General features: G+C 50.9%; 1 protein-coding gene across 5 annotated transcripts in view; it reads left to right on the top strand.

Moving 5' to 3' along the window:
- The window catches only part of Ca-alpha1d (Ca[2+]-channel protein alpha[[1]] subunit D), a 41,720-nt gene that overhangs the window by 24,937 nt on the left and 4,790 nt on the right, over nt 1-11,993 (top strand). For 2 of the 5 annotated variants that reach the window (XM_076819531.1, XM_076819533.1), the window contains 19 exons: nt 2,481-2,588; nt 5,647-5,699; nt 5,850-5,996; nt 6,107-6,308; nt 6,405-6,674; nt 6,766-6,849; nt 6,946-7,134; nt 7,216-7,318; nt 7,383-7,537; nt 7,623-7,847; nt 7,915-8,119; nt 8,190-8,323; nt 8,395-8,493; nt 8,569-8,667; nt 8,753-8,871; nt 8,956-9,099; nt 9,986-10,281; nt 10,581-11,093; nt 11,819-11,946. In XM_076819531.1, coding sequence (XP_076675646.1) covers nt 2,481-2,588; nt 5,647-5,699; nt 5,850-5,996; nt 6,107-6,308; nt 6,405-6,674; nt 6,766-6,849; nt 6,946-7,134; nt 7,216-7,318; nt 7,383-7,537; nt 7,623-7,847; nt 7,915-8,119; nt 8,190-8,323; nt 8,395-8,493; nt 8,569-8,667; nt 8,753-8,871; nt 8,956-9,099; nt 9,986-10,281; nt 10,581-11,093; nt 11,819-11,946 — 3,273 coding nt within the window. Of the gene's footprint in view, nt 1-2,480; nt 2,589-5,646; nt 5,700-5,849; nt 5,997-6,106; nt 6,309-6,404; nt 6,675-6,765; nt 6,850-6,945; nt 7,135-7,215; nt 7,319-7,382; nt 7,538-7,622; nt 7,848-7,914; nt 8,120-8,189; nt 8,324-8,394; nt 8,494-8,568; nt 8,668-8,752; nt 8,872-8,955; nt 9,100-9,352; nt 9,397-9,985; nt 10,282-10,580; nt 11,094-11,818; nt 11,947-11,993 lie in introns of all 5 variants that reach the window. The other 3 variants (XM_076819532.1, XM_076819534.1, XM_076819535.1) reach the window with 3 other exon arrangements.

Below are 11,993 nucleotides of genomic sequence, written 5' to 3' on the forward strand. Positions count from 1 at the left end.
CACCCGTGCCCTTGGTCTATTTCGACTTTGGCTTTCGTGTCTTCGTTTATTTTCCCTTTGTCTGGACACCTATGACTTTCTTTACATCTCTCTCTCTCTCTCTCTCTCTCTCTCTCTCTCTCTCTATCTCTCTCTCTCACACACACACACACACATCCACACACACTCACTCACTCTCCCTCCCCTTCCCCCCTCTAATCTGTTGCCTCTGTCTTCTCTCTTCTTCTGACTGTCTCCCTCTGTTTCTTTTCGCCTTCACTACGCTGCTCGAGAGCTCTATAGCTGGAAGACTAAATATCAGACACAGTAACTCGAAGAGACACGTAGAGCGAGGTGAATCTGTTGCGTTGAGGAGACACCTTGTGTACGCGAGATGGGACGGTGACCATAGTCGAACGGGATGTCTCGAACGAAATTGGGGTGCGCGGAAAGGGTGCTCGAGATCTCTCACGATTAAGTACTGTTAAGTAAACGAGAGTTGTTGACTCGTTACGAGCGGGCGAGACATTTCGGACGGCAACAGATGATCCAGCCTGTGCCCGCGATCCAAACAGACATCGACACGGACACGGACACGGACACGGACACGGACACAGACACGATCAGAAAAGCTCATGCGGGCTTCGCGATTGAAACACTTAAAACCGACAGTAGAGGAGTGTTTGACAATTGCATGCTTGTGCCGGCTGAGCGTTACAGTGGTGTGTTCGCTATATTAACACGAGAGAAAGGAAAGGAAAGGATTCGAGAAAGAGTGTAGAAGAGAGGGAAGAAAGTCCCCCGATGTTCCTTCGCCGCGCCATTTGTCTTCTGGACTATCCGGTCTACTCGCAGGGCATTTTACCTCGGCCTGAACAACGATCGGAAACAGAATAAACAAAATGAAAAAGTTCCTTTATAATCGCGCGTTTCCCTGTAGACTCGTTTACCTGCTCGTCCAGTGCGTTTAGGTTTAGCCCGCGTTACGACGGAACTCGTACAGTTCACTTTAAGCGCGCTGATCCCCTTCGATCCGTTATTTCCTCCCCGAGCGCCGCCCAGAAACTTGGATGCCTACAGTTTAGAATGTCTAGACTCTAAACAATCTAGACTTTAAACGACCAAAGTTTCCAAAGTTTCCTTGGTGCTCTTTGTTTTTCTTCCGAATCAAGCAGCAAACTGAGGAAAGCAGAGCGAGAAGCAAAGTTCGACGATCGAACGGAGTTAGAGTGCAACTTAGACGATTCGTAGTGTAGTTTACTTTCCACGCGATCGCTCGTCGTTGCATCTAATTAGTCTTATTGTTAGCCAGAGACAAGTAGTAGTTTCACGAGTATCGATCGTTCGCTACTACACGTTCTACGACAGCCAATGAGCTGTTCAATGAGAAGCAAAGGTACTCGTTTTTTTTTTTACTTTGATGTGATCGTTAGAGCTCCAAGGATGCACCTTCCTTTCAACTCTTTGCACTTTGACTCGCCCCGAGACCGTAGGCCGATTAGGCTAGTTGTTTTTTTTATGTCAGCATTAGTCGACTGATGTAGCGGTCGAGAGACGAGTGCAAGGCGCGTCCTTGGGTGCAAGTCGCGCAAGTTGTGCAAGTCGTTCAAGAAGCTCGAGGAACTTTGTACGAATCGAGTGCCTGGTTCGAGTTCGAGAGAGTGCTAGAGGGTGAAAATGCATCGTGTCGTTAGTGTCGTGGAATATCGTTCCAAGGACGATAAGTGCCTATGAATCTTGACGATGTTTGCCGTGTATCCCGGAGAAGGATACTTTGCGGTAGACAATTTCTACTAATCTCTTTAAAAGATGACGCGACGGAAGCGTCTCGGTCCAACGACGAAGCGGGACGACCAAGATCGAAAGTTTCGTGGATTAGTTCCGACGAGGAAACGCGTACATATCTGGTCCGAGGCCCCATAGGTGCATTGCCGTGAAAAAACATCGAGCACTGGTGGGTTGGATGGATGGCGAGGGCTTAGTTTAACGATTTAAACACGCAGCGAGGAAAGAGATTCGCGTTGCACGGAAAGGCAAACGGAAAGGAAAGAGCAAGAAGGAAGTGGATGCGACCAGAGTGAAAAAGAGAAATGCGTTTTCTGTGGCCAAGCAGACGCTAGACGGCACGAACAGACTGCATACATGCTCGTAAATAGAGGGACAATGGCGTTTCAGAGGCGCTGCTATGAAAGGAAGGGAAAGAAAGGGCCGTCAAACGACGCGACGAATCGACACGCGGAATTGTACATTGCGCAATGTGCATCGATAACGAGTACACTTAAGCTAGCTTCCCGAATTCCCCTGCCCCTAGCCCTAGCCATATAGCGCCAGCCCTTTAAGAAACCAAGCCCAGCTCCACGAGCAATACTAGCCGACCCCTCGATTAATGCTACTTTATATTTTTTTTGTTTTCTCTTTCTGTCTGTCTGTCTCACGATCCCGTGTTCCCCGCTGTGCTCGCTCGCCCTGCTCACCTGCCCTGATACCAACTACGTAAAAAGTACGTAGTGAAGTGTGTGATTGTCGCCATTAAAACGATCGGCAACATTATGTTGGTCACCTATCTCCTACAGTTCATGTTCGCTGTTATCGGGGTACAGCTGTTTAAGGTAAAGCCAACCACCAACACTTAGAAACTTTAAACTAAGCAAGCCACCTACGTCAACTTCTACTCTTCTACTTCTACTTCTTCTGTCTACCTGTTTCTGGTTTCGTTTTTTCTTTCTTTCTCTCTTTTTTTTTCATTCATTCTATCTCTCCATCTATCTCCCCCCTTCTCTCTCTCTCTCTCTCTCACTCTCTTCTGTTCATTTTTGTTCTCGTTTCCTTCTTTCACCTTCTCTCTCGTTTTTGTTTCTTCGTCGTTGTTCTTCGTAATCCACGCCAGGCAGACGAACGGTCTCGCGTTAAGTACAATTGCAAGCTTTAGAGGCGCGTCCGCGGACCGGAAACTTGAAACTCCCTCGCGAGATACGGGGTGCTGGAAGACGTCCGAGGAAATGATCTTTCATCGAAAGGATCGACCAGTCCTTGAATATTACATTCAGTGCTGGATTAACCAATAAGCAAAATAACCACGTGCTTAAAATCTAACTTTTATTAGAAACACTTTTTAGTCAAACAATTTGATACCTAAGAAATTGTATATCGCGTCAGAGTGATCACCCGTTAGGCCTTAGAGCCTCTAGGGGTCTTAATTCAGCCCTGATTATATTCATCTCGCCCTCGGATCCCTCCACCCCGTATTTCACGAAACGCTGCACGCTGACCGATCGCAACACCACCTGAACTTTCCGTCGATCCCGCTAGTCTTTCTCGAACCTTCTTCGGCTCTACAGAGGGGAATATCGGCAACGAAGCACCCGTAGATCACGGAGTAGAAGCAACCCTCTGACAAACTCTAGCGAGTCAAGCGAGTCAAGCTTGTTGTCGCGCGCCCATTGATCGGTGCGATACGCGCGAGCCGATAATACGTTATCGTGGAGCATGAAACTGGGACGCTGATCGATTAACCCGGTGGAGGATACGCGGTCGCTGCCAATATTACCCTTTGCGGAGAGCCTCTGCGTTCACGATAACACCCTCGAGCACGGTAACACGCAGCCGACGATTTTAACGCTTCACCAAGAGAACCAGGCGGGGGCGAGAACCACTAGGCTCGTCCGTAACGGAGCTGTACACGACTCGCCACACGACTTAACGAATGCTTCATAGACATCCGACTCCAGATAGAGAAAGACACGTTTAACAGATAGGCATGCTACTTTCGCTGTGTATATGAGAATGAAGCTTTAAACGTAGTGCATGATCGTCGTGCGCGTACACCCAACCACGAGCCACCGTTGCTCACGCAGCAACACCAATTTAAGTAGCTGGTCCTGTTTCCTCTCTGGTCGATACACATTCAATTGAAACAGTGCGGCCCCTCGATCGATTTCATCACCAGAGAGGGTGGCAAGCTCTGTGCGTTCTCAGCTTTGGTAATTTCATACGCTCGTGATCCTCAAATTTATCTAGGTACCCTTACGGCTTACGCTATGTAATTGGGACCGGTCTGGCCATTTACCTGATCCATTATGGTACGTTCCAGCGTTATTGGAAGCTGTGTGATCGTTTTCCGCGCGAATTACAGCCGCGAGGATCCTCGTTTGAAGTTGTCGAGGAAAGACTCGTCTTGCCAAGTGTCGAGAGGTGCCACGGAACGAGATTCAGAGTAGAGAACCATCCAAACGTAGAACGTGTACATACTCGTAGACGCAGACGGTTAGAGTACCTTCCAAGTGTTTCATTTACGCGTGGACCCTTAGACGCCTGCATACTGCATAGCTCACGCTAGCGTAGAACGGAACATCCACAAGTGTCGTCGCATACGTGGGTGGGAGTAAAATGCGGCTTTGGAGTTTGAAAGGTTCGAGGAACGAATCTCGTGGTTACGGTTGACACGAACAGGACGAGAGGCGCACGATGCTCGTTTCCTATCTTCCCGTTCGCAGGTTGCATTTCCGCTAACCGGGAACGTTGTTCCGGCTACTAACGAAACCAGATATCAAGCATCCTTGACCCACCCAGGAAGCCCACGCTACGCTCGGTGTTGGTTCCCAAATCTGTACGAGAGATCGAGGAAATCGTATCGCAAAGCTTCCTCGTTCCATCAACTGTACCTTCGCGGAAGATCGCGGTGCACGTCGACGTAGAGGAAACGTTTGTTTAGGGACATCCCAGAGGGATCGTCGCTCTGTAATACGCTCCCTTGATCGAGATCTGTTTATTCCAAGAATTTCCTAAATTTTTAGAGAAAAGAGCGACGATTCGGAACGCCTGTGCTTTTTCACTTGCGAGCAATTATGGACCGAAGGGTGTTCCGTCCACCAGGTTGACCAGGTTCCGTCTAGGAAATAATCGATGATCAAACGTTTCGGGAGCACCCTGCGCAATGGCGGCCTTATCGGTCGCGTCTTGTCGAGAGCTTCGGCTCGAAGGCCATCAACGAGAAACGGCAATGAAACGGAGAAGGTATCTCGGACGAAATTTCAAATTGGAGGAGCCCGATGGCGCCTTTCCAACTTCGTTTTCCATTCGAGCGAACAAATCGCGGACGAACTTGCTCGCGACTAGAACTCCCCTATACGCGATGCCTTCCTGGCGAAAAAGTTGGCGCGTTCGTGGTCTAACGAGGAAAGTTCCGAGCCGGAGATAATTCTTGCGCGATAAATAGTAAATCAGAATGGAACTCGCGAGATCGACGTAGGGATCATAGGGCGTAGGCCAAGCCGGACAGCGGCGCGGCGGCTACTCTGTACATATTTACCTATATGTATCGTATATGTGCACGCTAAACGGAATGGTTTCTTTCTCTCTCTCACTTTTCAAGTTTTATTTCTTTCATCTTTCCTTTACTTTGCTCGACCGCTCGCTGCTACTCACTTTGCTCTAGCAAGGGAATGGCCAATTAACGATATGCTGTTTTCGTTCCTGTCGACCAACGCCACCGATTCTCTTCGCGCCCAGTTTCTTTGAAAACACCCTAGCACCGCGAACCCACACAGATCGTTAAATCGGATACGAAGAGTATCGGTGCGTCCGGTGGCTTTTTCGTTGCGCGAAGTCTCGCTTCGATCTCCAAGCGATCTGCCTGCTCCACGCTAATGGGTTTCTTGTGTTATTTAGGGGAAATTTTTCTGTTGTTCCGATGCATCGAAAATGACGAAGGACGAGTGCCAGTAAGTTGTGCCTTTGATACGAGTACGGAGTATCGTTCGTCGTTGTCGTCGTTTTTACTCTTTTTTCTACGCTGCAAAAATTGCAACGATGACGACGATAACGATACCCGCGAGTGGAACAGTAGGAGATATAACTGCTGCTGCTTTCAGGGGTACGTACCTAGAGTTCGAGGACGGTAACATCAATAAGCCGGTGATGAAGGAGAGAAACTGGCACCAGAACCGTTTCCACTTCGACGACGTGGCGAAGGCGATGCTCACGCTCTTCACCGTGTCCACGTTCGAGGGCTGGCCGTCGTAAGTAAACCCGTATTCTTCCCTTAGTTGGATCGAAGGATGGCTTTGCTTTTAAAGAAGAAACTATCGGGCGGTCGGTGTGCATCGCTTAGCGTTTTCTCTCCCAACAGATTGCTAGACGTGTCGATCGACTCCAACAAGGAGGATCATGGACCAATTCATAATTTTCGACCGATAGTGGCCGCGTACTACATCATTTACATCATTATCATAGCATTCTTCATGGTGAACATCTTCGTTGGTTTCGTTATTGTCACTTTCCAGAACGAGGGTGAACAAGAGTACAAACACTGCGAGCTCGACAAGAATCAGGTGAGTGGAGCGACTCGGCTCTCTCCGTCCAACGTTCCAGCATTCGTGGCCACTCGTGCATTCTATGCTCCTCCCGTTCAAATGATTATTTCGCAGCGAAACTGCATCGAGTTCGCGTTGAAGGCGAAACCAGTGCGGCGATACATACCGAAGCATCGAATACAGTACAAAGTCTGGTGGTTCGTCACCTCTCAGCCGTTCGAGTACACCATCTTCACTCTGATCATGATCAACACTGTCACGTTAGCGATGAAATTCTATCGGCAACCAGAGGTCTACACGGAGGCGTTGGATGTCCTCAACATGATCTTCACCGTGGTGTTTGCCCTGGAGTTCATCTTCAAGCTTGCTGCGTTTCGGTTTAAGGTACCGTTTTATTTCGGAAAAGGAAAGGGAGCAGTGGGTGGTATTTATTTCGTTGGCTCTGTCGAGATGAAATGCGTTCGATTGCCCGCAGAATTACTTCGGCGACGCTTGGAACGTCTTCGACTTCATTATCGTCCTCGGAAGTTTCATCGACATCGTTTACTCGGAAGTGAACGTGAGTTCTATTTCTCGATAGATGGAGCAAACTCCATCGTTACAAATAACAGGGGCAACGAGGGAACGCGATTTCACGTTCAACTAAAACTTTCAGCCGGGCTCGACCATCATTTCCATTAACTTCTTCCGGCTGTTCCGAGTGATGCGATTGGTGAAGCTGCTGAGCAGGGGGGAAGGCATCAGGACGCTTCTCTGGACTTTCATTAAATCCTTCCAGGCTCTGCCCTACGTAGCTCTACTTATTATAATGCTGTTTTTTATTTACGCCGTGATAGGTATGCAGGTAAGCGATCGATCGACTACGAAAGACAAGTACAAGCGTAGATGAAGATTCCTAAACGAAAGAGGCTCGTTTCTACTCTAGGTGTTTGGAAAAATCGCGATCGACGACGACACATCGATAAACAGGAACAATAACTTTCAATCGTTTCCACAAGCGGTGCTGGTGCTATTCAGATCGGCTACAGGTACGTTTCGCGAGCGATCCATCAATTTTCCAACCTCCCATTATATTCATTGCTGTCGACGCAGGCGAGGCTTGGCAAGAAATCATGATGGACTGTTCGGTACAACCGGGTGTAGTGAAGTGCGATCCGCACAGCGACGAAGTCAACAATCCAAATGGCTGTGGGTCCGACATTGCATTTCCCTACTTTATATCTTTCTACGTTTTATGCTCCTTCCTCGTAAGTGGCTCAGAAGTCGACGTAATATTATCTCGTTCCCTATATTATCTCCCAGAACTCACGTATCTACCCCTGTTTCTATCAGATCATCAATCTTTTCGTCGCTGTGATCATGGACAATTTCGATTACTTGACGAGGGATTGGTCGATCCTGGGTCCCCACCATTTGGACGAGTTCATTCGTCTCTGGTCCGAGTACGATCCCGACGCCAAGGGTCGCATCAAGCACCTGGACGTGGTGACTCTTCTCAGGAAGATATCGCCGCCATTGGGATTCGGTAAACTCTGTCCCCATCGAGTCGCGTGTAAAGTTAGTATCTCAGTGACACGGTGTACCGTTCCTCTGTTCCCTTCGCTTTAACTGCACGCATCTTCAGAGGCTGGTCTCGATGAACATGCCGTTGAACAGCGACGGCACGGTGTTGTTCAACGCGACGTTGTTCGCCGTGGTGAGGACCTCGCTACGAATCAAAACCGAGGGGAACATCGACGTAGCTAACGACGAGCTTAGAAAGGTTATCCAGAAGATATGGAAGAGAACCAGCCCGAAGCTCCTGGATCAAGTGGTCCCGCCACCCGGAGGTATTCCCTTCGATCGCTTATCCCCCGCGTTCCTTTCGAGGAAGTGTCTCTAACGAAAAGATCTTTCCAGTCGACGACGAGGTAACCGTGGGAAAGTTTTACGCGACCTTCCTGATCCAGGACTACTTTCGAAGGTTTAAGAAACGCAAGGAGCAGGAAATGAAGGACGGCGACAAGGACTGTCACAACACGGTCACCCTACAGGTAACGTTTCCTAGATGCAGAGAGTACCTACGTTTCACAATCGGCTCGCTAATTATGGTGATTTTATGCAGGCTGGTTTGAGGACTCTGCACGAAGCGGGCCCCGAGTTAAAGAGAGCCATTTCTGGGAACTTGGAGGAACTTCTCGACGATCCAGAACCCATGCACAGGGTATCGTAGCACATTTACAAAGTCTCGCGGTATTAACGAAGCTACGATTAATCTTGTCACCTTTTCGTTTCGCAGAGGAACCATTCTCTCTTCGGCAGCGTCTGGTCGAGTATGAGGAAGGGACACCACGGTTTCAATAGGGCGAGGTCGCTCAAAGTAAACTCCACGACCAAGGTAATCGTCTTTTCGCGAATGTAATTGTTGAGAAGGTTGAAGGAGTTGTCGACGATATAATTATCTTATCTGTTACGTTTGCCAGGCTTCCCCGACGAATTCCATAGACTTCCTGCCGTACTCCTCATTGCACAGAGCGGGCGGGCCTGACGCACCGAATCAAATTACCGCGAGGTCTCATCAAGTTGTGCCAAACGTAGCCGGGTTAGTTTTGTGTTTCTGGCAACGATAGTCTATCGAAGGTGTTTAATATCGAAGTTTCATGGTAAACGTTCCGAATGTGTCTAGTGGTCTGAGCGACAGCGCGATGAACCAAATGGGAATGGATCAAAAGCTGACAGGCATAGAGGAGAACATTCCTCTAAGACCGTTGGCCATGTTCGGGAATCCCGTTCAACAGCAACCCTACCACCCCTCTTACAAGGTGGTCGAGTAAGTAGAGAGAGTTTTATCAATTGTTCTGGCTGCCGCCAGTATCCGTCTCGGTGGTACTCGCGTTTGTAAGATCACGTGCTATATCTTTAGAACCAGTCCCGTTATGAGCGTTTAGGTGAACGCGTATAAAGTAGAAATGTGCCAGGTAAATTTCTTGCCAGCAAAAGAGATAAAGAATCCGATTCTCGCGTGAATCTTCGCGATATCTCACATGATTCCACGGCCTTCTGTTTACTGTCGTACGTTTCAGTGGTCCAGGTAGCGGTAACTACCTTCATCCGAATAGCGAATATGGTAAGACAAGTTAGGGCTATGGGATTTGAATAGTTTGCTTTTATTTGATCGAATAGCATTTTTCGCTTGCGGCGCTTGCATGCGTTAACCACTAATCACCGGACCTCGACGATCTCGTCGAGTTTGCTCGGCCGAGGGTGTCCCGCGGGAGGGGAGGGGACGCTCTCGGCGATACGAAGCGTGATAGTTGGTGAAGATAGTTGAGAACCGACGAGGAACTCGCGAGGTGACGCGTACTGACAATGAGAATAAGAACGCGTAGATTACTGCATGAGGTTTTTCTTGGTCCTCGACATCGTACCGCGGCGCGGGTACGATCTCTGGCTGACTCGGGCGCTTCTCAACTCCGCGACATCGTCGAGCGCCTCGGCGCAGCGACTGATCGCACTGGTTGTGAGCGAATCAGTGGCGCACGAGGTTCTCGAGGACGCGGGCGGGCAGGCGGCCGTGCGGCCGTGCGGCCGTGCGGGCGAGGGTTTGCACCTGTGTGGTGGTCCGCTAACAAACTAAGAGAGTGGTTTTTGCCCGTTTCCTGTGCGTACTCGTGACACGCGCGCGCGCGCGTCGACGTCGCCGCGATTGCTCAAAGCAGTCTTCAGGACGGAATCGAGCAGCAGCTGACCCCGCCGACGCCACCACCCCGAAGGAACCACCCACCCCCCTCCAATGCCCCGAGCACAGGCACCCCGCACCCCGCGCAACAATCGTCCAGCAAGTCCGGCAGCGGCACGCCGTCGATCGCCACGTGCACGAGCACGTCGAGCACGAACACGTCCACCGCCACGACCAGCCCGAGCCCCGGCTCATCCTCCAACGGGGCGCGCTGTTACTATTCCTACCCGACACGGGGCTGCTGCGTCGATTGTGCCGTCTGGAGTAATCACGGTACGATCAACACTTTCTCTCTTTCTCTCTTTCTCTCTTTCTCTCTACTTCTCTACTCTTCTTCTTCTTCCGTTTCTCTTTCTATCTCTTTCGATCTGATTTCGCGTCAAAGAGTTATCTCGCCTCCCGTTTATCGATTCGCGTCGTTAACCAAATGACCAGAGCAGTAGACAATCTCCTTCGGGAATAACCAGGAGATTTCCGCAAGAGTCACGCGACCACAGAGGCGAGATAGGTTCGAAGGTACGATAAATGAGCGCACGAGTGCTAACGCGCGGTATCGCGTGGATAAACGGCAGCCGTAGATCGCGAGGATGTGGAATCGTCGGCGGGCAGCGAGTTCAGCGGGTCCGGTGGTACCGGAGATTCCGGAGGGTCTAGCGGTTGGAGCAGCTCCGAGAAGGTCAGAAGCCGAGGAGGATCCACGGGGCAAGAGTTCCCGGTGGCGTCTCGGTCACGTGCTCGCAGTCGCCGCGAGCCGCTGGCGGGCAATTCGGCGGTACCGAGCTTCAGGAAGCGCGATGCGAGCAGCGGATGCCAGTCGAGTAGCTCGACCACCTCCGCGAGCACCGGCCCCGGCCCCGACCCCGGCAACGGCACCAGCACCAGCACTGCCATCGGCACCGGAACCGGTACCGGAACCGGAACCGGAACCGGCACCGGCACCAGCGTCGCGCGAACCGTCGCCAACGGCCTGAAGCTCGCCCAGACCCAGGCGATCGCCGTCGCCAGCTTCCTCGCCGACGTCGACTCGCGCCCCTGCCGCGTCTGCTCCTCCTGTCAGTCGCATCGGGCCTCTTACCATGGCAGAGGTGACTAACCCTCGACCAATGCTTCGTCCTCCGGTCGATCCACGCCTTTCGTCCACCAGCTTCGCACCATTTATATACCAATACATCCACTTCTCAGGCGCACAAGTGATTCGGTAAAAATGTCAAGCGCAAAGGCGTGCATCGACCCTCCACGAAACCTCGCGTGAGTCACTGCAGGGGATTCGCCAGAATCTTTGCTGCGTCCAGACCCACCACTCCACCACTCCACCACGATGCGACGTAGTCGTGCGTTTTTTTACACCGAGTGCTTGCGAACAGAATAGAAAAGAATCGAATCGAATTGGACCAGTGCACGCTTTTTGGACGATTCGGTTTGGCTCTTGGAGCACTCGGTCGCTGCAAACGTGCGACTAGCTTGACGCAAATGTACGCAACCCTTTTTGTTGTCTAGCCGTTGAGTTATTTATCGCACGCACGCACGCACGCACGCATCCCACAATCGCACCTCAGAAACCACCTTTTGTTTGTCGCACGATCGCAAACGCGGCACGAATGTACGAAGAGAGACGTGGACGGGGTAAAAAGCGTGTGCATCGCATGACGACACTGTCGCTCGAAGCATGCGTTCTGCCGGAATTCGCTTTACGCATAACTAATCCACGCAACGCTCGATGTGGCACGAGCCTGCTGCCGGGATCGTTTAGACTAGAGGCAGAGCGTAGCGCGACGAGCTTAATTCCTTGACGGCTCTCCTCGTTCGTCAGTTTCCTGGGCCGGGGAGAGTAACGGAAGCATCGGCGCAGAGCGCCTGTCCCACAGCCTCCCGGGAAGCCCCGCCGACCGGAAGCCGAACTTCGAGGTGATCGGAAGCGCGGAGAGTCTCGTCGGTCGGGTAAGTGTACGAGATACGGTGAACGCGTCACCTCCCATTGTTACAGT

This window comes from Andrena cerasifolii, chromosome 9 (assembly GCF_050908995.1).
Source record: "Andrena cerasifolii isolate SP2316 chromosome 9, iyAndCera1_principal, whole genome shotgun sequence".
In the NCBI taxonomy this organism is placed as follows: domain Eukaryota; kingdom Metazoa; phylum Arthropoda; class Insecta; order Hymenoptera; family Andrenidae; genus Andrena; species Andrena cerasifolii.